The sequence below is a fragment of the Pseudorasbora parva genome, chromosome 20 (genome assembly GCF_024679245.1).
Source record: "Pseudorasbora parva isolate DD20220531a chromosome 20, ASM2467924v1, whole genome shotgun sequence".
NCBI classification, from domain to species: Eukaryota; Metazoa; Chordata; class Actinopteri; order Cypriniformes; family Gobionidae; genus Pseudorasbora; species Pseudorasbora parva.
The window spans coordinates 24830390-24853932 of NC_090191.1; the positions used below are offsets into that span (position 1 = coordinate 24830390).

Genomic DNA, 23543 nt, shown 5'->3' on the forward strand with positions numbered 1-23543 from the left:
ATCAATGTTGTCTATGCTTTCCTACAGTGCATTGTTAAATAATAGAAATCTAATATAAATTTATACATGGCATACCAAATGTACAGTACCACAAACCTGTTGATGTTAACCTATATAATGCATTGGCTGACTGTTCTATAACTGATCTATTTTAGTAAGCAGAGTAATATTAAATAACAATTTTCTCTCCTGATTTTTGGACAGTGAGGTTGAAGTTCATTTATTAAACATTGCAGCCCACTGTCCCACCTCTCTTTTCCTTCATCCAGTAGTGTTTTATTTATGGATTAAGCCCTTGTGTGGCGGTTCATCCAGCTGTAATCCATTCTGCGGCCTTCTACAGACAGTGTCATTTATAAGGCGTTAGGTAACAGATGGCAGGAAATTGCTTGTGATTTATGCGACCGTAGTTTTAGTGACCACTGTTCGTCCAGTGATGAAAGGCTGAACCCACTGAAATGATTCCAGTGATCAAACAGGCCACCAGATAGTCCGATTAGGGATTTTTTTTAATGCAGCTTTTGTTTTGTCCTCCCACTCTATTTACAAAACTTAAAAAAATAAAATATATATATTTTTTTGTTTTTTTGTACATTTGTCATACAACATGTTTATAGGTCATTCATAATGGAATAATTAAATATAATATTAAAACTAAACTAGAGTATTATTCAGTTTTAATTGGTAACAGTTTTATAGTTAACAGTTTTTAATTGCTTTCTTAAAATCTGTAATTCTGCATCATATTTGCTACCTCAAATTCAATTCTAAATCAGTAATATAAAAAACATTCTCATTTCAGTTCTGAATAAAGCTCAACCTTGATGATACATGAGTGATGGAGTGTTTTTTCCCCCTTTTGTTCAGGTACGAGAGCGATTGCGGGTGTCACTAGAGCGGGTCTCTGCTCTGGAGGAGGAGTTGGCTGCAGCCAATCAGGAGGTGAGGCACAAATACTTTTAATACGTATACAGCAATCTGCACCAGAAAGGTTATATCTATGAGTATAAATATACTTTATAAACATGCTAAATATGTGTATTTTGTTGCTATGCCATGTTGTTTCGGCTTGATCTGTTTAGTGTGAAATGCAACAGAGCATTGTGTATTTTAGTGTTTATTCTAGTAATATCAGTCCAGATGGTGCAAGTTTTAGCTGAAAGAGCATCAAACTTCCCAACAAGAGCCAAATAACTTGTTTTTTAATAGACATTTCATATTGAGAATGTGTTTATTGATCTTGATCACTTTGCGAGTTCTGGCTTGTGTAATCATTTCTGTTTCTGAATTAACACTTGTGTGATCTGTTGTGTGAAGTTATTTAAAACAAGACAATGACTAAATATTTGAACATTTCAATGATTGAAATGAATATATATATATATATATATATATATATATATATATATATATATATATATATATATTGTGACGGGGTGAAGAAGTACACGACACAGGAGGGCAGGTGAATTTCCCCGAAGGGTGGATTTATTGAACAAAGTGAAAGTGAAAGTGCGTTGAGTGCGGTGCTCCGTGCTCGGTGTGGTCTCTTCTTGCGTCCTCGGTGCTCGCGGTGATCTGGATCCGTGCTCAGAGTGAGTGCTGGCCGTCACACGCTGCTCTCTGGAGGGAGAATGGAGACAACAGTTAGCCGAGTCTTCTGGAGACATCTCTCACCTCTTTGGGCGGCGGGCAGGCTTATAAAGCCGCCCGCTGATGAGTTGCAGCTGTGACGGCTCAGCCTGTGATGAGCGGGTGCAGGTGTTCCCGCCTTGTTTCCAGGGCGACGCTGATGAGCGCTCGGGACACTTGTCACACTCCCCCCCCCCTAAGCGACGTCCTGGTCCTGCGGAGAAGTGGGGAAACTGGGGGGGGTTGGGGAGTGGAGCCTGACAGACCTGCGAAAGCTGACCACATCCGGGAAAGACCATCGGCGTTGGCGTTGGCCGTCCCGGCACGATGTTGGACGGTGAAGTTGAAGTCCTGGAGCGCCAGGAACCACCGCGTCACCCTGGCATTCGTCTCCTTGGCCCGGGCCATCCATTGTAGTGGTGCGTGGTCAGTGGTCAGGGTGAAGTGGCGGCCCAGGAGGTAATACCGGAGCTCCAGGACTGCCCACTTGACGGCCAACGCCTCCCGTTCCACGGTTGCGTAGCGCTGTTCTGCTGGGGTCAGCTTTCGGCTAATGTAGATCACCGGGTGTTCCTCGCCGTCGGTGACCTGGGAGAGGACGGCTCCCAACCCGGTGTCGGAGGCGTCCGTTTGCAGCAGGAAGGGGCTATTGAAGTCGGGCGCTCGTAGGACCGGTGCCGTGGTGAGGGACGACTTGATGCGGTGGAAGGCCGCCTCCGCCTCGGTGCTCCACTGGGTCTTCTCTGGCTGCCCCTTCCTGGTCAGGTCTGTCAGGGGAGAGGCTAAGGAGGAGAAGTCAGGGATAAAGCACCGATAGTAACCCGCCAACCCCAAAAAGGCTCGTACCTGCGTCTTCGTGGCGGGACGGGGAGCGGAGAGAATCGCCGAGACCTTCTTTTCCTGGGGTCGGATCAGGCCCCGTCCCACCTGGTAGCCGAGGTACTTGGCCTCCGCGAGTCCTAGGTGGCATTTCCGGGGGTTGGCGGTCAGCCCAGCCCGACGTAACTCTGACAGCACCTTCCGCAGCCGGTCCAGGTGGTCCTCCCAGGTCTCGGAGTGTACCACCACGTCATCCAAGTAGGCCGCCGCGTAGGCTTGGTGGGGTCGGAGCAGGATGTCCATGAGCCGCTGGAAGGTGGCGGGTGCTCCGTGCAGGCCGAAAGGGAGGACGCGGTATTGCCAGTGGCCGCTCGGAGTGGAGAAGGCTGTCTTTGGCTTGGCCTGAGCGGAGAGGGGTACCTGCCAATACCCTTTCGTGAGGTCGAGGGTGGAGATGTACCGCGCCCTCCCCAGGCGGTTCAGCAGCTCATCTACGCGGGGCATGGGATAGCCGTCAAACTCCGAGACCTCGTTGAGCCGACGGAAGTCGTTGCAGAAGCGGAAGGTGCCATCGGGCTTTGGGACCATCACAATCGGGCTGGACCACGGGCTGCGTGATGGTTCGATGACCCCTAACCTCAACATCTCCTGTACCTCTGCCTCAATGGCGTGTCGCCGAGCCTCCGGAACACGGTAGGGCCGCTGCCGAACGACGACTCCTGGGGCCGTCCGGACGTCGTGCTCCAGGACGTGAGTCCGCCCGGGGCGAGGGGAGAACACCGCAGAAAACTGACTGACCAGGTGTTGCAGCTCCGACTTTTGGGCCGCCGACAGTTGGGGGTCCATGTCTACCATCACAGGTGGGGAGTCCGTGAACGCGGAGAGCTGGGGCCCGGTCCCGACCCAGCGCTTCAGGAGGTTGATGTGGTACAGCTGGTCGGCTCTCCTCTTCCCAGGCTGCCGGACCCGGTAGGTGACGGGCCCGACCTTCTCGGCGACCGTGAAGGGACCCTGCCAGGTGGCCAAGAATTTACAGGCGGCGGTCGGGACCAGGACCAAGACATGGTCCCCGCGGTGGAACTCTCTGGGTTGGGCGGCCCGGTCGTAGTGCCTCCGTTGGGCCTGCTGGGCTTTGGCCAGGTGCTCCCGGACAATGGGCATCACGCGGTCGATCCTGTCGCGCATCTGCCGCACGTGTTCGATCGTGGAACGGTGTACCCCCGGTTGTTGCTCCCAGGCCTCCTTGGCCACGTCGAGCAGTCCGCGGGGTTGCCGGCCGAAGAGGAGCTCAAACGGGGTGAAGCCGGTGGACGCTTGGGGGACTTCCCGGATGCCAAAGAGGACGTAGGGCAGCATCTTGTCCCAGTCCCGCGGGTCTTCGGCGGCCACCCGCCGCAGCATCTGCTTGAGCGTCTGGTTGAACCGCTCGACGAGGCCGTCGGTCTGGGGGTGGTACACCGTTGTGCGGAGCTGTTGGACCTTCAGGAGCCTGCAGAGATCTGCCATCATCCGGGACATGAACGGGGTGCCCTGGTCAGTCAGAATCTGGGCGGGGATGCCCACCCGGCTACACAGAAGGAAGAGCTCCTGGGCGATGGCCTTGGTGGTGGCTTTCCGGAGGGGAATGGCCTCTGGGTAGCGGGTGGCATAGTCCACGATGACGAGGATGTGTTCGAACCCCCGGGCGGACTTCGGCAGCGGTCCCACCAGATCCATTCCGATTCGCTCGAAGGGCACCTCTATGATGGGCAGCGGAATCAGCGGGCTGGGGGGAGGAACTCGTGGCGATGTCCGCTGGCAGGTGGGGCAGGCTTGGCAGAAGCGCTTCACCTCGGCCTCCAGGCCGGGCCAGTGGAAGCGATCTCGGATCCGTTGGATGGTGTTCTGAGCCCCGAGGTGGCCTGCCATGGGGTGTGCGTGGGCGATCTCCATCACTGCCTCGGTCTTGCTGCGGGGCACGACGAGCAGGTTTTTTTCCTCCCCCCTTCGCTGAGCGACACAGTAGAGCAGGCCTTGTTCAATTCTGAAGTGGGGCGTAGGGTGCGGCGCGGGCTGTAGGTCCTTCCCCTCCGCGACCCGTACCTGAGCCCAGCAGTGCTTCAGACGGTCGTCCTCGTGCTGCTCGCGGGCGAACGCCCCGGCCCCCGAGACCTGCTGGAAGAGATCATAGAATAGGTTAGCAGCTTGGGGGGTGGACTCACCGTCTCGGGGGCTGTCCGAAGCCAGCAGCACAGGACGCCGTCTGGGTCTCCGCGCGGTCCGGCGCTTTGGGCGGCTCCCGGGCTGGCTGACAGGCTGAGTGGCGGCGGTGAGGAGACGGTCGAACCCCGGCCAGTCCCTTCCGAGCAACACGGGGACCGGCAGATCCTTGACGATCCCGACTTCGATGGCCCAGGTGCCCGGGGCGGCCTCGATGGACACGCGACGTGCGGGGACTTCTCGGGTATCGCCGTGCACACACACAATGGGGACGGAGGTCTTCGAATCTCCTCGCGGCGGCAGGATTGCCGCCTGTACGAGGCTGATGGCGCTGCCGGAGTCCAGGAGAGCCAGGAAGGGACGGCCGTTAATCTTCACCTCCGCCCGCGGCGCGTTCTCTGTGTGCACGGCGCAGCCTGCCAGCCATGCTCGTCCAGGGGATCGCGGGGCTTCGGTGGGCATGGGCTCGTCCGGAGGCCCGGGAACCGCCGGCCTGCCTACTGGTCGCGAGGTACCCTCCGGCGTGCGTCGCTCCTGGACCACCCTTCGGGGAAAAGGCGACGCTCGCTCCCCGACCTCCCGGTGGAAGGTGGCATCCGCCAGCTCAATAGCCTCGACCAGCTCATCCTTGGTGGTGGGCTTCCGCATCCCCACGGCTTGACGGAGGTGGCGCGGGAGCGCGCGCAGGAGGCGGTCAATGACGACGCGCTCCGCTACCTGGATGGCGGTGGAACCCTCGGCCAGCAACCAGTGTTGTGCCAGACGGGAGAGATCCGCGGCTTGGAGTCTGGGCGGGCGCCGTGGGTCATAGGACCAGTCATGGAAGAGTTGTGCAGCGCTGATCGCGGATAGCCCGACACGGCCCAGGATCTCTTTCTTTAGCACCGCATACGAAGTGCTTTGCGCAGGGGGAAGCGCGAAGTACGCCCGCTGCGCATCCCCGGTCAACAGCGGGGCGACGATGCGAGCCCACTCATCCTCTGGCCACGCCTCGCGGGTAGCGATGGTCTCAAACCTCTCCAGGTATATGGCGACATCGTCGTGCTCGGTCATCCGTGGCATGAGTTGGGTTGCTTGGGCGCGAGGGTCAGGCAGCGGAGCGCGTTGGGCCGCGGCCGCCCGCAGTGTGAGCAGCTCCCGCTCGGTAGTGTCTTGTCGAGAGGCCATATGCTCCATAATTTGCTGCTGGCGGATGCTCACCTCGGTGAGGTGTTTCAACAGTTCGTCCATCGTTGCAGGGAGGAGCGCCACCTGGGGAAACAGAGGGAAAAAACCAATAAGTGTGGGGAAAAAATAAATCCAGGGAAAAAGTCTCGGGGAAACGGGAACCACTCCACGTGAACCTGATGTCGGTACTTCTTCACACTCTTGCCCGCATTCTCCACCAGTGTGACGGGGTGAAGAAGTACACGACACAGGAGGGCAGGTGAATTTCCCCGAAGGGTGGATTTATTGAACAAAGTGAAAGTGAAAGTGCGTTGAGTGCGGTGCTCCGTGCTCGGTGTGGTCTCTTCTTGCGTCCTCGGTGCTCGCGGTGATCTGGATCCGTGCTCAGAGTGAGTGCTGGCCGTCACACGCTGCTCTCTGGAGGGAGAATGGAGACAACAGTTAGCCGAGTCTTCTGGAGACATCTCTCACCTCTTTGGGCGGCGGGCAGGCTTATAAAGCCGCCCGCTGATGAGTTGCAGCTGTGACGGCTCAGCCTGTGATGAGCGGGTGCAGGTGTTCCCGCCTTGTTTCCAGGGCGACGCTGATGAGCGCTCGGGACACTTGTCACAATATATATATATATATATATATATATATATATATATATATATATATATATATATATATATATATATTCATTACCTTACCTTGCAGCTTTATTGTAAACATTTCTAAATAATGCACAAAATGAATTTTCAAAATTCACCACATCTTAAATAAATCATATATAAAATATTTAACAACTCCACAAATCAAGCATTCTGGTGAGAACATTCTCACTTACATAGACGCAGCACAGTTCTCGCCAACATCAACTATGCAAAAGATTTGTTATGAATGCTGTTTCTGGGAGAGAGAAAAAACACACTTGGATTTCAGTTGAGGCTGCTTTAAATTTCCACCAGCCTCTAAGCTTCCCAAGTTTACTTCCCAGAACATATTCATTTATTATTAGTACTGGTCATAGTACTATGTACGCAGAGGTAGTTTGGGCATGTTGAGAATGCAGTGGTGGCGGGTGCTTTTCCAGAGTGGACAATCACAGATGTCACACAGCACTTATTAAAGCAAATTATGTACTTGAGCTTATTTAAGATATGTTCTGTCTGTGTAAATAGTGTTTGAAGTGTAGAAACTAATAGCTCTAAAAAAATAAAAAAAAATAATAAAAAAAAACACCTTTATGAATACCCAGACAACCTTCCATGTGTGCAGTGTAGATCCACAACACTATGATAGTGGGTCTCAAACTTTTGACATTCTCCAATATCCGGACGGAGCAACCCTAAGCCTTCAGGTATACTCTGACCCAGTCGCCTTGCCATAACAATTTGGCCCTTGTCAAAGTCGTTTAGGTATTCATTCCTGCCCCTTTTCTCCTTCATCCAACATATTGATTACAAAAACTGATTGCTTGCTTACTGTCTAATCTTCCCAGACATTAATATGTGGCCTTTTTAGGAGATGATCAGTGATATTCGTTTCATCTGAATTCAGGTTGATTGGTAGCCTGGATGCCAGCCGAACTTAGCCCCGCCCACAACATTTTTTAGGTCAGGCAGTTCGGTCTGGTCTCGATCCATTACTCGTTTGAGTAATAAGCTCTCCACACAGAATCTGTTCGGACCAATGAAATCATCAGGCGGGCTTTAGACAATGATAGACAGATGATGTAATCCTGCACATCATCAAAAGCACTTGGATTATATTTGTTCGAATCCTAAACGGAGAGCTTGTTTGTATATGCATTCACCTTCACAATTTCTCTCAAAAATGATGATCATGTTGGGTAAGTACTCTGTGTATCATTAAATTCTTTTATTTTTTTACAACACCGGCAAAGATCGTTTATTTCAGCGCACGTGCAGACAAGGTTGCCAAGTTTTTATAACAAAATCCGCCAACTACTAGCCCTAAACAATAGCTTCTTGGGGGGGTTCTCTGGGGAAAAATTGTGTTTGGGGGTAAAATATGTGTTATTTTGGCATGGTTGCCTGCTAAAATTCACACGCATGGTCTATATATCACATAATAGAAAACAACCCGCGGAAAAAAAAACACGGACTTGGCAACACAGTGCAGTTGCGCTCTGTTGACATTTGACAATGCGTCGCTTCGTTGCTCTGATTGGTTGTAGGTCTATCCAATTGAGGTCTTTCCTGGTTTGGTTGAAACACCCCAAAAACACAGCCCAATGGAGCAGTTTCAGACTCATTCTGACTAGAATTGAGTATGACCACCACAGGCTAGTTGATTGGGATACTTTTCCCCAGGGTGAATTTGGGCGGATTTTTGCCATTGAGATGACTGGGGAAAAGTATCCCAATCAACTAGCCTGATGTGGTCATGCTCAATTCTAGTCAGAATGATATATATCGTCGTTGTCAGGCGGCAACCTCTTATCTCCATATTTTGTCAGTTATATACAGTATTTTTCCCCATGAATCATTATTATTGGTCATCCCTTACGTCTGTCCGTGGGTTTATATTTAACCTATGAAAAGTATTAAAAAGAGCATATGAAAAAACCTAAAACCTCATAACTATTGGGATCCTCCAACTATCATTAAAACCTCTTAACTCCACCACGTCTCTTTTGTGAATAAAGTGCAATATATCGGCAATGCAAGGGTAAATAAAGAACTGGTTATTTGAATAAGAACAGTGTTTTCTTTACTAGAAATAGCTTGCATATAAAGTCTGTTGTATGTATTTGAGGGTTGTCTTAAGGGGGTCGCACACCGGACGCGGAGCTCGGCAGCGCGCCGCGCAGCGTCTCAGGTATCGCACACCAGACGCGCACATTTTAAAAGGCTACGTTTATTATACATTTCCCCAAAATATGTTAAGACTTTATTCAAGCTGTTGAACTCAGAATATAAAACAAATGTGTCTTGTAGCAAAGGTTGAAATCAGTATACCTTAACGATAATATACTTTTAATATAAAGCATTGATATGGCGCTCTGTGGCGCGGCAGGATTTAGAACAACTTCCTGAGTCGCCGCGGACAGGCGCCGAATGCCGCCACCGGTGTGCGTACACTCATTGAAAACAATGCGTTCGAATTTTAAAGACGTGGCGCGCCGCCGAGCTCCGCGTCCGGTGTCCTCCACCCCCTTTAGTCTAGCATAGTTTTGCAGCCTTAAATAGCCTGTACGTAGCACTTCATTTTTTATAATATGAGATTTTGGCAGAAAAACAGCACCAACATAACTACAGTAAACTTAACTTGTAAATTGACGAAAACGAAGGACAAAACCTTGTCTGAAATTCCCTAAAATTAATGAATCAAAAACCATTGTAACTTCATTTGTGCTTGATTTTTGAGAACTGACACATGCTAATATCCATAAAAAAACACAATAAAAAATTTGGACAACAAGGTTTAATTATTTAAAAAATACACAGCTTTTTTCCATTTCCTGAAAAGTAGCATTTTTGGAGATAAAATGTTTCCAACAGCGACGATGTAGTACTTTGGATACAACACTGCTCAGCCAAAAAGAAAGTAATCGCTGACTTATAAAAGTGCTTGACTCTTGCATTGTCAATACAAGGTCTTGACCAAAAATTGATGCACCTCTTGATGGAAATAAGTGCTTTGAAGTTATTTCTATCAAGAGGTGCCTAAATGTTTGGTCCAGATCAGAGTCAAGTCTCCTCCAGCACATCACAAAGACTTTCACTGAAATGTAGGGTCTGGGCATGCTCCCTCTGACCATTCTTTCACAATTTGAGCCTGATGAATCTCGACATTGTAATCCTGGAACATGGCCATGATGTTTCTTCCTACATGTTTATTTAAGAAATGAAAAGCTACACACTCCATAAATTAAGGTTGGAAGAACTGTTGCCAGACACATAACATGCTAGAAACACAATAATCGCTGCAATAATGTGCCAATCGACATCTCTTAAACATTTGTCTATTTAAACCCAAACAGCGACGGCTAGTCTTGTAGAATGCATTTGATTTGATTAGATCATTTTGATTGAATGTTGTTATACACTACTATTCCGAAGATAATTTTATAAATGTTCAGCTCTTTCTACCTTCGTATGTCTTAGCTGTGCTCTCAATGAAATCTCAGAATGATGAAGAGTGCTTCATTTCTGCACGAGTATAACTGAACCATCTAAAATTCAAGCTCACTTTAATATCTCAGTGTTAGAGGGAGCAAAATGTTGTTTCACTCAACCCATTCAGGTGCATGTCACAAAGATGAATCAGGTTTCCGTGAAGTAGCGGCTTTCAGTTTGAAACAAACCAGCGTTTTAGGCACATCCGTGCTTTCCTCTTTGATGAAACCAAATGAACAACATCAAAGCGAACATGCTCACTTTCATTGGGCCTCCACTTCTCATTTACCTTCATTTGCAAGTTGACTCAATATTCCGGCTCTTTGTGGAGTCAGAAGGTGCGAGATTGTTTGATCTCCAGGTCTCAAAAAACGGCAGACAATTCCCTTTCTGTGCCTTCAAAAGCACGAAGCCCCTTAATTGGCGCCTCATTAAAGGAATGCGTGGCGAGCGGCGATAAACCAAACAAAAGAAAGCGGATGTCTCTCTTATTTCCATCCATCCATCCCGCTTTTCCTCTGAGCTCATAATGGACAGAGCGTCTCAACATGGGATTGGACTAATCTCCCAATGCCCTTTAGCCTGGAGAGAGCACAATGTGTGTGTTTGTGTGACAGTGATCATCAGTCAGATAACCTGCTTAAGAGATGCTCCTAGAAGAATACTAGGTTATTTTATTAGGGAGCATATGCCAGCCGACATGGTCAGCAACTTCTGCTGCTATATTTGTGTGCACTGCAGTTTTACATTATTGGGCTGTGGCACATTTGTGGTGGTCCAGATATACTGCATTTTATCATTTAGTTTAGTATAAGATATAGCGTTGTTCAGTGAAGTATACACTAACAAAAAATGCCATGTTATTTATTTGAAACATTGGTAATGATTGAGTACTTTGTTATATTCTTTATCAACTTATCAACATCGACATCAACAGTATATTGAGGTTCCACCACCGGTAACACTTTCTAATAACGTTCAGTTGTTTCAGATTTATAAGCAGTTAGTTAATGATGAACTAATCATTTACAAAACATTCATAAATGATTATCAAGTGATATGTTAACATTTTATGTTTTGTAAATTTCGTTACAAGTCATTAGTAAATGATTAACTAATCATTTATGAAACATGACTGTATGCACTCATAAATGATTAATGAGTGATATGTTAATTATTTTACATATACTTAGTAGATTAAGTTACAAGTAATTTACAATTGATTAGTTAATGATGAACAAATAGTTTACAAAACATAACTATGCATTTCATAAATGTTGATAAATTGCTACTTTTTTTTAGTTATAAGTGATTTACAAGTTATTAGATAATGATAAACGAATCATTTACAAATCACGACTGCGTTAATAAATGATTAAAGGTCCCATTCTTCGCGTGTTTTCGAAGCTTTGATTATGTTTACAGTGTGCAATATAACATGAGTTCATGTTTCACGTGTAAAAAAAAAACAGTATTTTTCACACAATTTACTTATCTGTATACCGGTGTTTCCTCTGTCCTAAAAACGGCCTGATGATTTCCTTGTTCTATGAAGTCCCTCCTTCAAAAATACGTAACGAGTTCTGATTAGGCCAGCGCTTCCCGCGCTGTGATTGGACAGCAGCTTAGCACGTTGCCCGGAAAGGTCCCGCCTCTTATCATAACGGGTAGATACGCGCGCTCAATGTTATTGCAAGAATGTCTATATTGCCTTATCAATTTGAGCCGGAATCAGACCCAGAGAATATCGAAGAGGATCGATTACAACCTGCTCAGGAAAGACTTTTGCTGGATGTTTCAGAATGGTAAGCTGTCTATTCAGTAGTTTAAACTGATCATTACAAACACCAACAATCGATGGTGTCTGAATGAATTACTACACTTTTATATGCTAAGTTTTTCGGATTAGTTTCAATTACCATCTAACGTTAGTTAACAAAGCTAAACAGCGTTGGACTTTGTATCATGAGTTACATAAACTGTTAAACGGACCAACTTAAATAATAAAACACACTTACCGGTTGTGCACCATAAACAACGCCTTCTCCAGACAAAGAGGGAACTGCGTCATCTTTTAAGAATAATCTTTCTGCGAATCCAGCATTAAACTGATTGAGATTGAGGAAGCAGTCCTCAGCAAAATGTGCTGCACATAGTTTTAAATTGTGATTATAATTTTCCGGAACCGAGTTAACCATAAACTGTAGCCATTGATCTCTACGTTCAGCGTCCGTGGGAAGGCCAAACAAAGGTGATTTGACTCCGGGATGAAAATAACAGCGTTTCAATGGCATGGCGACAAACACACTCTACAAAAACAACGCTTCCTATTCTCGACCTGCGAGAGCAAAAGGAGCACGCCCCCAAATTTGAGTGTTCTTGTGGGCGGAGGGTTCGTCAACCAAGGTTTTAGTTGCGTCATTAAAGCAGGAAGTGCAGGGCTGTAGTCCAAACCGGCCGTTCGCTGTAGGCTTTGAAAGGGAACTTCTGTTATATAAAATATTGAACTTTGAGCTTTATAATTTTACAGGTATTATTTATGCTCTAACAGCAACATTACACACTAACTAAAGTTTGAAAGATGGAATCGTAAAGAATGAGACCGTTAAGTAATATGCTAACAATTTGCAAATCTGTCGTAAGTTATCTTTAAAAAAATAGCATATCATAAAATAATAAGTAATATATTATTAATCACTGAAATGTCAGTGTACAATTATGTCAATAAACAATTGTTAATCATGAACAAATGATGATCAAACCATTAAGAATATATAATTTATTGATGCATCATTAAAGCTGGTCTGTTAAAACAAAAAAATGCATTGATGCTAAAGAAATTTTTAAAGAATGATAAATTACTATTTGTTAAGTTAATAAACATTTTAAAATGACTTAAAGTCATGGAATTGCAGTGCGTTAAGTTAAATCATTTCACAGGGCAGACTTATGTTCTGTGTGGGGTCTAGTGATAATGTGAACTGGTTTTACCCTCCAGTGAAGCTCACATCAGGTGCACGGTAAAGACTCCATGTGTGTCAGAGAAGACAGCTGTCTATACCCTCACCAGTCAGCATTTACATTAAAGTACACACTAGAAAGTGTTCAACACCTGTTACAGATGATGTTGTAGATGCATGAATAAATAATTTTCACATTTTTATCATCCGTTACAAATTATCTGTACATGTATACAAGCCATTTACAACCATTTCTGCATCCCCTATTCTAAAGTGTAGACTATTCATCATTAGTAAATGGTTTACACATCATTTGTAGATATTTCTCACCTGTTACAAATGGTCTGTACATGTATACAAGGCATTTACAACCCTTTCCGCGTCCCCTAATCTAATGTGTAGACTATCCATCACTTGTAAATGTTTTACACATCATTCGTAGGTCTTTCTCACCCGTAACAAATACAACACATCTCACAAATAGGTAACATGAATTAATCTAATTACTGTAGGCATTTAACTCCTATTCGTCACGCAACCCAATTCCTTCACTAAACCTCCCCATTTGTGTTTTATATTAAAAAAAAATACCAGGCAGATAAAATATAACAGGCAGATACTGTGAGGAACGAGACTTTGGAATCTGATGCAAGTTAACAAGTTTATTAGAAAGATGAGAGCAGAAAGTGAAGGAAATTTCCACAACGGATCTCAGGTTAAAGTGTCACTGAATACTGAACAGTCCTCCTCGGGTCTCAGGGCAGCAGTAGAAAACTCGGTAGTGTGATGCTCCCAATCGATACTGAACAGTCCTCCTCGAGTCTCAGAGCAGCTGGAGAAAACTCGGTAATGCGGTGTTCCCTGGAACTCAATACACGCTCAACCGGATCCAGTCTAAAGGCAAGACACACCGATGAGCAACGTTGAAAGACAAACGAAAGTTCACAGGATACACAGTACCGAAGGGAAGCGAAGAAGGCAGCTCAGTCTAGTGGCGAGATACGCTTGACAGCAGAAATCCAAAGATCCAAGGAGGAATCCACAGGAGAGGACAAGAGAGAGAGAGAGACTCACAGAGATCCAACAAACAGGTGAAAGGAGAACGGCCCGGGCAAACACAGTCTCAGCTGAGTCCTGGAGGCAAAACAAAAGGTGAATGCAAAAAACAAAAAGAAACAAACAAAAAATAAACACGAACCGGACGACACACGGCAGCGATCACACAGGAGGAAACAACGAACGCGCAATGAGAACAAAACATCAGGACATTAAATAGAGAGATGAACACGAGACAACGGTGGAAAACAATCAGAGATAACGAGGAGGGAGGAGACAGAGAGTGTACATGTGGAAAACAAGGGGTAGACAAACAATTAGAGCAAATCACACCGGAATCCTGACAGTACCTCCCCCCCCCAGGTCCGGCACTGGACGGACCCGGGAGGCGCTCACCTTGGCGACGACGGAGATCCTCGATCAACCCGGGGTCCAGAATGTCCCGAGCCGGTACCCAACACCTCTCCTCCGGACCGTATCCCTCCCAGTCCACGAGATACTGATAACCTCTACCCCTACGGCGAACATCTAGTAACCTCCTGACCGAATAGGCAGGAGCACCATCCACTAGTAGCGGGGCAGGGGGCTTAGGGGTAGAGACGGGGGAATTAATGGGGGCAAAAATCACTGGTTTAACCCTGGATACATGAAAAACAGGGTGAACCCGACCAAGAGAAGGAGATAACTTAAGCTTAACTGCCACTGGACTGACAACCTTGACAATACTGAATGGCCCAATGAATCGCGGAGCCAGCTTACGAGATGACTCGCGGAGAGGCAGATCCTTGGAAGAAAGCCAAACCTTTTGTCCACAAATGTAATGGGGAGGAGGTCGTCGGTGGCGGTCAGCCGCAGCTTTGGTTCGTCTGGAACTTTGTAATAAGAGTGTTCTAGCTCTCCTCCAGGTGCGTTTGCACCTTCGGACAAAAGCTAGAGCAGACGGTACCGCTGCATCAGGTTCTTGTGATGGGAACAGAGGCGGTTGAAAACCAATAGATGACTCAAACGGGGACAAATTGGTCGAGGAAACGGGAAGCGAGTTGTGAGAATACTCGACCCAGGGTAGCTGTTGGCACCAGGAATTCGGATAACGGAACGACAGACAGCGGAGCGTACGACCTAGATCCTGATTAGCCCGTTCACATTGTCCATTGGTCTGCGGGTGATACCCAGAAGACAAGCTGGCAGTAGCACCGATCTGTCTACAAAACTCCTGCCAAAAACGCGAGATGAACTGAGGACCCCTATCTGAAACCACGTCAGTCGGAAGACCGTGTAAACGAAAAACATGGTTAATCAGAACCTGAGCCATCTCCTTTGCAGAAGGAAGTTTGGGCAGGGGAATGAAATGAACTGCTTTGGAAAAGCGATCCACCACAGTCAAAATAACAGTGTTACCATCAGACGCCGGTAAGCCAGTGACAAAATCAAGGGCTATGTGAGACCAGGGGCGGGAGGGCACGGGCAAAGGTTTAAGCAGACCAACGGATGATAGATGAGAGGCTTTATTACGAGCACAAACCTGACAGGCTAACACAAACTGTCTGACGTCCGGGCCCATATAAGGCCACCAAAAACGTTGACGGACGGTAGCCAACGTTCTCCGAACCCCAGGATGGCCGACAAACCTGGACTCATGACACCACCGGACAACATCGGAGCGCACCGCCTCGGGAACCCACAGACGACCCACCGGGCACCCCTCAGGAACCTCCACCCCTCGACCGGCCTCTCTCACCCGCTGTTCGATGCCCCAGACGAGAGCCCCAAGCACCCTCCCCTCCGGGATGATGGTCTCGGACCGCTCAGATTCTGTGCCACCGAACAGACGGGAGAGAGCGTCAGGTTTAACGTTCTTAGAGCCTGGCCGGTACGAGAGGGTGAAGTTAAAACGATCAAAGAAAAGTGCCCAGCGAGCCTGTCTGGATGTTAGCCTCCTGGCTGAACGGATGTATTCTAAATTCTTGTGGTCCGTCCAGACCAGAAAGGGCTCCGAAGCTCCTTCTAACCAGTGGCGCCACTCACCCAAGGCGAGTCTAACCGCCAGCAGCTCCCGGTTACCTATGTCGTAATTACGCTCTGCTGGGTTTAACCGGTGAGAAAAAAAAGCGCACGGATGCACTTTCCCGTCAATGGGTGACCGCTGAGACAAAACAGCGCCTACCCCGACATCAGAGGCATCTACCTCCACTATAAATTGGTAAGCCGGATCAGGAAAAGAAAGAACAGGAGCAGAGATGAAACGGGACTTTAATTCATCAAAGGCCTTCTGAGCTTCGTTATTCCAACGGAAACCTACTTTAGTAGAGGTAAGAGTAGTAAGGGGTCTAGCGATCTGACCGAAATTTCTGATGAAACGCCGGTAAAAATTGGCGAAACCCAGAAAACGCTGTAACTCCTTACGTGTGTCGGGTACTGGCCAATCAGCGACTGCCTTGATCTTAGCGGGATCGGGACGAATCTCCCCAGCGGCGATAACAAAACCCAAGAACGAAACCGACTCCTTGTGGAATTCACACTTCTCCGCCTTGACAAATAACTGATTCTCCAATAACCGTTGTAAGACTAGGCGAACATGCTGGGTGTGTATCTGCATAGAAGGGGAGAAGATGAGAATGTCATCTAGATACACAAAGACAAACTTGTTAATCATGTCTCCCAACACTTCATTCACCATAGTCTGGAAGACAGCTGGTGCGTTCGCAAGGCCGAACGGTAAAACGGAATATTCCCAGTGTCCCGAAGGGGTATTAAACGCTGTCTTCCACTCATCGCCCTCCCTTATGCGAACCAAGTGATAAGCGTTGCGCAGATCTAACTTGGTGAAGACACGAGCTCCCTGTAATAATTCAAAGGCAGTCGACATTAATGGTAAGGGGTACTTATTTTTAACAGTAATGTCGTTTAACCCTCTGTAATCAATACATGGACGAAGGGAGCCGTCCTTCTTTTTAACAAAGAAAAAACCTGCCCCAGCGGGGGAGGTGGAGCGGCGAATGAGACCGGCGACTAGAGCTTCGTTAATGTATTTATCCATGGCCTCTCTTTCAGGACCAGAAAGGGAAAAAACGCGACCCTTAGGCGGAGAAGTACCTGAGAGGAGATCGATAGCACAATCATACGACCGGTGAGGAGGCAGGGACGTAGCTCGGGCCTTACTGAACACCCGATGTAGATCGGAATACTCCGTCGGAACCCCCGATATATCAACCGCAGGAACCTGTAAAACAGGACAAATAGGACCAAAAGGAGCAGGACCAAGACAAGAAACATGACAAGACGGTGACCATGACAAGACAACACTATTCTGCCAATCAACGTGAGGGTTATGTCTAATCAACCAGTCGTGCCCTAAAATAATGGGTGACTGGGAAGAATGTAACAAAAAATTTTTTACATCCTCACGATGATTGCCAGAGACAAAAAGACTTACAGAGGGAGTGCGGTGACTGATCTCTGCCATGTGTTGACCCTTTAATGTAAAAGCAGATAATTTATCCGTAAGAGGCACAGCAGGAATGCCCCAAGACTCGGCTAAAGACGCGTCCATGAAACTCGCCTCGGCACCGGAGTCCAGCAGGGCCTGTGAGTGAAACACATGATTATCAAAGTAGATGGAGACAGCCAGCAAGGTATGGGATCCGAGAGAAGAGCTGATCTGAGAAACGCCCACCGATACTCCCGGAGCTAACGGCGAGCGGTCCCTTTTACCGGACAGTTTAGAGCCCTATGCCCCGGTTTACCACAATAAAGACAAAGGCTGTTAACGAGTCGGTGTTGTCTCTCCTCAGACAACACTTTCTTTACATAAAGATGTCGTGTGACTTCAGAAAGCTTGGAATGCAATTCCAATTCAATTTTAAAAAAATTAGTTTTTTAAAAATAAATATCACAGATTTGTAAATCGTTATCATGTTACTTAGTCATTTATGAACATATAGTCATGATTTGTAAATGATTAGTTTATCATCTATAAACTACATTTATGAAATGCATGTTTTGTAAATTATTAGTTCATCATCAACTAATCGATTGTAAATTACTTGTAGGCCTAACGGAATCTACAAAGCACATAAAATTATTAACATATTAGTAACATTGATTAGTAAATGATTAACTAATCATTTATGAAACATGACTATGTTCATAAATGATTAGTTAATCATTTACTAATCACTTGTAACTTATTTGTAGCGGAATTTACAAAACGCAAATGGTCAGCTTACAGTGCAGGTTTCGTCATCAGAAGAGTATGAGTACGTATGCTCACCGCCGGATTTTTATAAACACACATACTTTGCACACCCAGGTCGCACATGCGCATTTTAATTTTCTTTGCAGTATTTGAGTGTAACTTGTAGCAAGAGATTGCTCAAATCTGCGTATGTGGCGAACGCCTGTGTACAGGTAGGAGTCAAAAGAAGTCTGCAAGGCTGTGCATTCGCGTAAAAAAGTGTACTTTGCACTAACATTTAATAAAATAAAATTTTGTTTGTTCAAGTGATAATTCAAAAATTCGTAATTTAGTTTTCCATAATAATTTCCAGGCAAACAGGCTTTTAATTATTGATCTGGCTTTTATGCTGCTGCTGGCGATTAAGACTTAAGACAGTATTTATGGAAAATTCCTTAAATCAAGGTAAAAAAGCAAAATATGTAACAGGGTTTAAAGGTTGCAGATCCCATATAGTGGGTCCTGCCAACTATTAACAAATTGTTAAGTTCAGCTGTTAAATTTCAGTTCGAAACGCTCGTTTCTTACATTCCTGCCTCTCCACAATTCCTGTCAGAATGAGTGGTGGAGCACTCAATGCCCTACATTTGCAATTAAAATACTGAAGTAAAAGTGACCGTGCTTGCTGTTGATGTGCCATATGAAGCGAACACTTCTAAGCTGTCTAAGTTTGATTTATGATACTGCTTTTCTGAATGCTTGCAGTTTAGTGAGAATCAACTATATACAAAAATTACCCTGGTAAACGTACACATACATTTATTGGAAAGCAATAAATCATTATCCTTACAGTTTTGATGAGCACAACAAACTGTATGGATAACTGATTTATTGCTTCCAAGAGATACAAAAATAAAGCTTGAGACTTGCTTTACCAAATAATGATAGTAATCACTCGGAATGTGACATTATATGTGTAGAATCGGCTAGTATGTTCCTGAAACTATGAATGTAACATATGTATCTGGAAACACAAGGCAGAAAAGTTGCAATAGTAATATTTAATGTTGCATTTAAATATCCCCATGATGTCTTTATTTTGTCTTTAATGTTTGGTAGATTATTTGGCATTGTGTCCTGTGTGTTTTGATATCAGCGTTGCTAATTATTATCTTTAATGATTTCTCTTATATTATGCCTTTGCAGATTGTGGCCTTAAGGGAGCAGAATGCCCACATACAGAGGAAGGTGGCATCAGGAGAAGGGGCAGAGGACTTGTTGGAGGGAACTGATGCCCAGAAAGTTCATGGCAAGGTGGGCACTTACACCTGCAGGCCTCTAAACGGTCTCTAAACACCCAAAAATGAAATTTATGTCATTAATGACTCACCCTAGTGTCGTACCACACCCGTGAGACCTCTGTTCATCATCGGAACACAGTTTAAGATATTTTATTAAGTCCGTGAGCGTATGCAAGTTTATGCACACTTTACTGTCCATGTCCAGAAAGGGAATAAAAACATCCTCAAAGTAGTCCATATGTGACATCAGTTAGTTAATTAGAATCTCTTGAAGCATCAAAAATACATTTTGTTCCAAAAATTACAAAAACTATGACTTTATTCAGCATTGTCTTCTCTTCCACGTTTGTTTTCAATCATCAAATAAAGATTTGAACGGTTATGAATCAGTGAATCAATACGCTGATTCATAACCGTTCGAAACTTTGAATCAATACAATGATTCATAACCATTCAAATCTTTATTTGAATATTGAAAACAAACCCGGAAGAGAAGACAATGCTGAATAAAGTTGTAATTTTTGGACCAAAATGTATTTTCGATGCTGAAAACAAACACGGAAGAGAAGACAATGCTGAATAAAGGTGTTGTTGTTTTTTTGACTATTTTGTTATTTAATGACATAAATTTCATTTTTGGGTAAACTAACCCTTTAACTACTATGTACTTACATCAAAAAGTCAGTACAATGTACTTATTGTGTTCATATTGCATTGAAAAACACTTTTGGTGATATTGAGGTGGGATACGGGTAAGGTTAGGGACAGGTGTGGTGGGATGGGTTGGTTTAAGGATAGGGTTAGGTGTAAGGGAAATGTGTGCAGTGTAACTATAAATGTAACTACAGATGTAATGATTACAAAATGTAACTACAGATGTAATTACATACAGGTATTTATTTTTTTAAATATAAGAACAATGTAAAAGCATGCATGTACACAATAAGTGCATAGTATCAAATGAGTGCTTGCTAAAGACTTTTTTTTTCTTCTTCCAGAAAACGTTACTTTATATAATTTGAACATTACCTACATAATTGGTGCCTCGAGGTGATTTATTTTGATATACGATCAGTTTTAAGTCTAGTACGGAAGAAACACAGAGGTGTACAGTTAAATCAATAAGCATTTACTAGACAGTCAACGCACACTCATCCTGTCAAACTGTATTTCTAGATCGCATTTAATGTGCCGTTAAACCGATCGTAGCAGAATCTTGCCTCGCGCTCCTGATGAAAAGATAACAGGATGACAGGATGAGAGAAGTGCCGTCCTCCTCACTGTCACCGATGGGCGCCGTGTGCGGCATTGGATTGTGTTGGCATGGTGACAGTGATGGCAGGAATTTGTGGCCTCGTAGAAGATAAAGGTTTGACAGTATATCTCAATTGCCCAAATTAATCTCCCATGATGCTCGGTAGATTTAGTAGCAGTACTGAATATCCAGGGCTTCTGGCACTGATGCACGGGTCCAGCCGACCAACTAGAGGTCATTGGTTTTGCCTGTACGTTAAACAAATAAATCTGACCCTCCCAAATAGATACAGACAAAAAAAGGAAGAGAGAGAGAGACAGTGAAAAAAGGCGGGAGTGCCAGTGAGTCATTATCAGGCCCTACAGCCACTCCAGAATAAAACCACAGCTATTCTTTGTCTTGTCATTTCTCGTCTATTTATGATCACAAAAGTCGTGTCAATCTCTCGTGACTACCTAGCTTTGACGGAGTAAATTCAGCATGCTCTGCAAATGATTTTATCACCCATCTGTCTTGTAGTCTGCAACCATAAATTAAACAGGATATAAAGTCTAATTTTAGTGCGGCATAAGACGTGTCAAATTTGAGTGTGAATATGTGACAGAAATCTTTATTTTAGGCATGGCAGAGTAAAGATCTGCTGAGCCTCTGTTTCACACACTCAGAATGCAATTAGACAGAAATGAACATGCTGGGAATTCAAAAACCCATTTAAAGAGCAGCAGAAACCAGCTGAAAACATGAAATCATGGACCTAGGGTAATGTATATCATAATAATATAATGAATAATAATATAATAATAGACTTAAGAAATTGCAAGTATAGGTACAGTGCCCTCCACATTTATTGGCACCCCTGTAATTCTCCTTTTATTTTTAAACAACATAGAGCGCAAAATGCAAAAAAAAGAGAAAAATCCTACCTTTCGTTTTAAGTGCATTACTTTGGTGGTAAAAAAATCACAGATTTAGAAAGAAAAAAAAACCTTGAAATCATGTGTCCCACAATTATTGGCACTCCTGATGTTAATACTTTGTTCCACCCCCTTTTGCCAACAAGAGATCACTTAATCTTCTCCTATAACATTTCACAAGATTGGAGAACACAGAGAGAGGGATCTTTGACTGTTCTTCTTTGCACAATCTTTATAGATCATAGTGTCCTGGGCCCTCTCTCATGCACTCTCTTCTTTAGCTCGCCCCACAGGTTTTCGATTGGGTTGAGGTCTGGGGACTGAGATGGTCATGGGAGGACCTTGAGTTTGTGACTGCTGAACCATTTTTGTGTAGATTTTGCCACATGATTTGGATCATTATCCTGGTGATGACGACCCATCTTCAGCTTTCTGGCAGAGGCCATCAGGTTTTTATTTAAAATGTCCTGGTAGTTCATAATGCCATGCAACCAAACAAGGTTCCAAGGGCCTTTGGAAGAGAAACAGGCCCACAGCATCACAGATCCTCCACCATACTTCACGGTGGACATGAGGTGCTGTTCGGCATACTAATCTTTTGTTTTACGCCAGACCCCCTTAGAGTGTCTGTTGCCAAAAAGCTCAATCTTAGTCTCATCTGACCAAAGCACACGATCCCAGTTGAAGTCCCAGTACCGCTTATCAAACTCCAGACGTTTATGCTTGTGAGTGTTAGTGAGAAAAGGCTTTTTCCTTACATGCCTCCCAAACAGCTTGTTGGCATGTAGAGAGCATCTGATGGTTGTTTTGGAGACTTTGTGACCCCAAGATTCCACTCTTTGATGCAATTCTGTGACAGTGAGCTTAGGACATTTTTTTTACTTCACTTACCATCTTCCTTACTATGCGTTGTGGCAAGATAAACTTGGGACCTCTTCCAGCCTTGTTGGTCACTGTTTAGTTGTTTTAAATTCTTAATGATTCCTCTGACTATAGATACGGAGAAGTTAAGGCGAGTGGCTATTTTCGTGTAGACATTGTCTGACTTATGAAGGTCGACACACATCTGCCTTTCTTGAATGGTGTGTTTTCTTGTCTTTGCCATGTTGACAAATGGGTAAGAGAATTAGGCCTCTGTGGTCACATCATATTTATACCCCAGGGAAGCAGGAACTCATGAATTACTAATTAAAATTTCCTAGATACCCTAACCAACTTTAGCAACTACAGAAAAATATATTTAGAAAAAAATAAATTACATTTTTCAGAGGAATTGTTAGGGGTGCCAATAATTGTGGGACACATGATTTCAAGGTTTTTTTTTTCTCCTAAATGTGTGATTTTTTTTTTACCACCAAAGTAATGTACTTAAATGAAAAGTTGGATTTTTCTCTTTTTTTTGCATTTGGGTTTTATGTTGTTTTAAAAAAAGGGAGAATTTTTAGATGTCCACGACCACATCTTAAACAGGGGTGCCAATAATTGTGGAGGGCACTGTACATTCTTTGTGCATTATGTTTAAATTAGGGACAATATTTATATGTTTACTGGACATATTTGTTTTTATTTGTATTAATCAGAAAGTTAGATACGATCTATTCAACTTATTTTTAACACTTATATGTGATCCTGGAGCACAAAACCAGATATAAGTCGCACGGGTATATTTTGGCAATAGCCAACAATACATTGTATGGGTTAAAGTTATAGATTTTAATTTTATGCAAAAAATCATTAGGATATTAAGTAAAGGTCAGGCTCCATGTAGATATTTTGTAAGTTTCCTTCTGTAAATATATCAAATATTTATTATTAGTAGTAATATGCCTTGCTAAGGACTTCATTTGGGCAACTTAAATATATATATATATTTCTATCAATATTTCGTTTTTTTTGCACCCTCAGATTCCAAATTTTCAATTTGAATTGTATCTCGGCCAAA

At 44.6% G+C, this 23543-nt stretch overlaps 1 protein-coding gene across 14 annotated transcripts in view; it reads left to right on the forward strand.

Moving 5' to 3' along the window:
• The window catches only part of ppfia2 (PTPRF interacting protein alpha 2), a 225527-nt gene that overhangs the window by 162299 nt on the left and 39685 nt on the right, over window positions 1-23543 (forward strand). For all 14 annotated transcript variants that reach the window (XR_010899561.1, XR_010899562.1, XM_067427562.1 and 11 more), the window contains 2 exons: window positions 868-942; window positions 19338-19445. Coding sequence is in view for 12 of the 14 variants with exons in the window: in XM_067427562.1 (XP_067283663.1) it covers window positions 868-942; window positions 19338-19445 (183 nt within the window). In the remaining 2 variants the exon portion in view is untranslated. The remainder of the gene's footprint in view (window positions 1-867; window positions 943-19337; window positions 19446-23543) is intronic.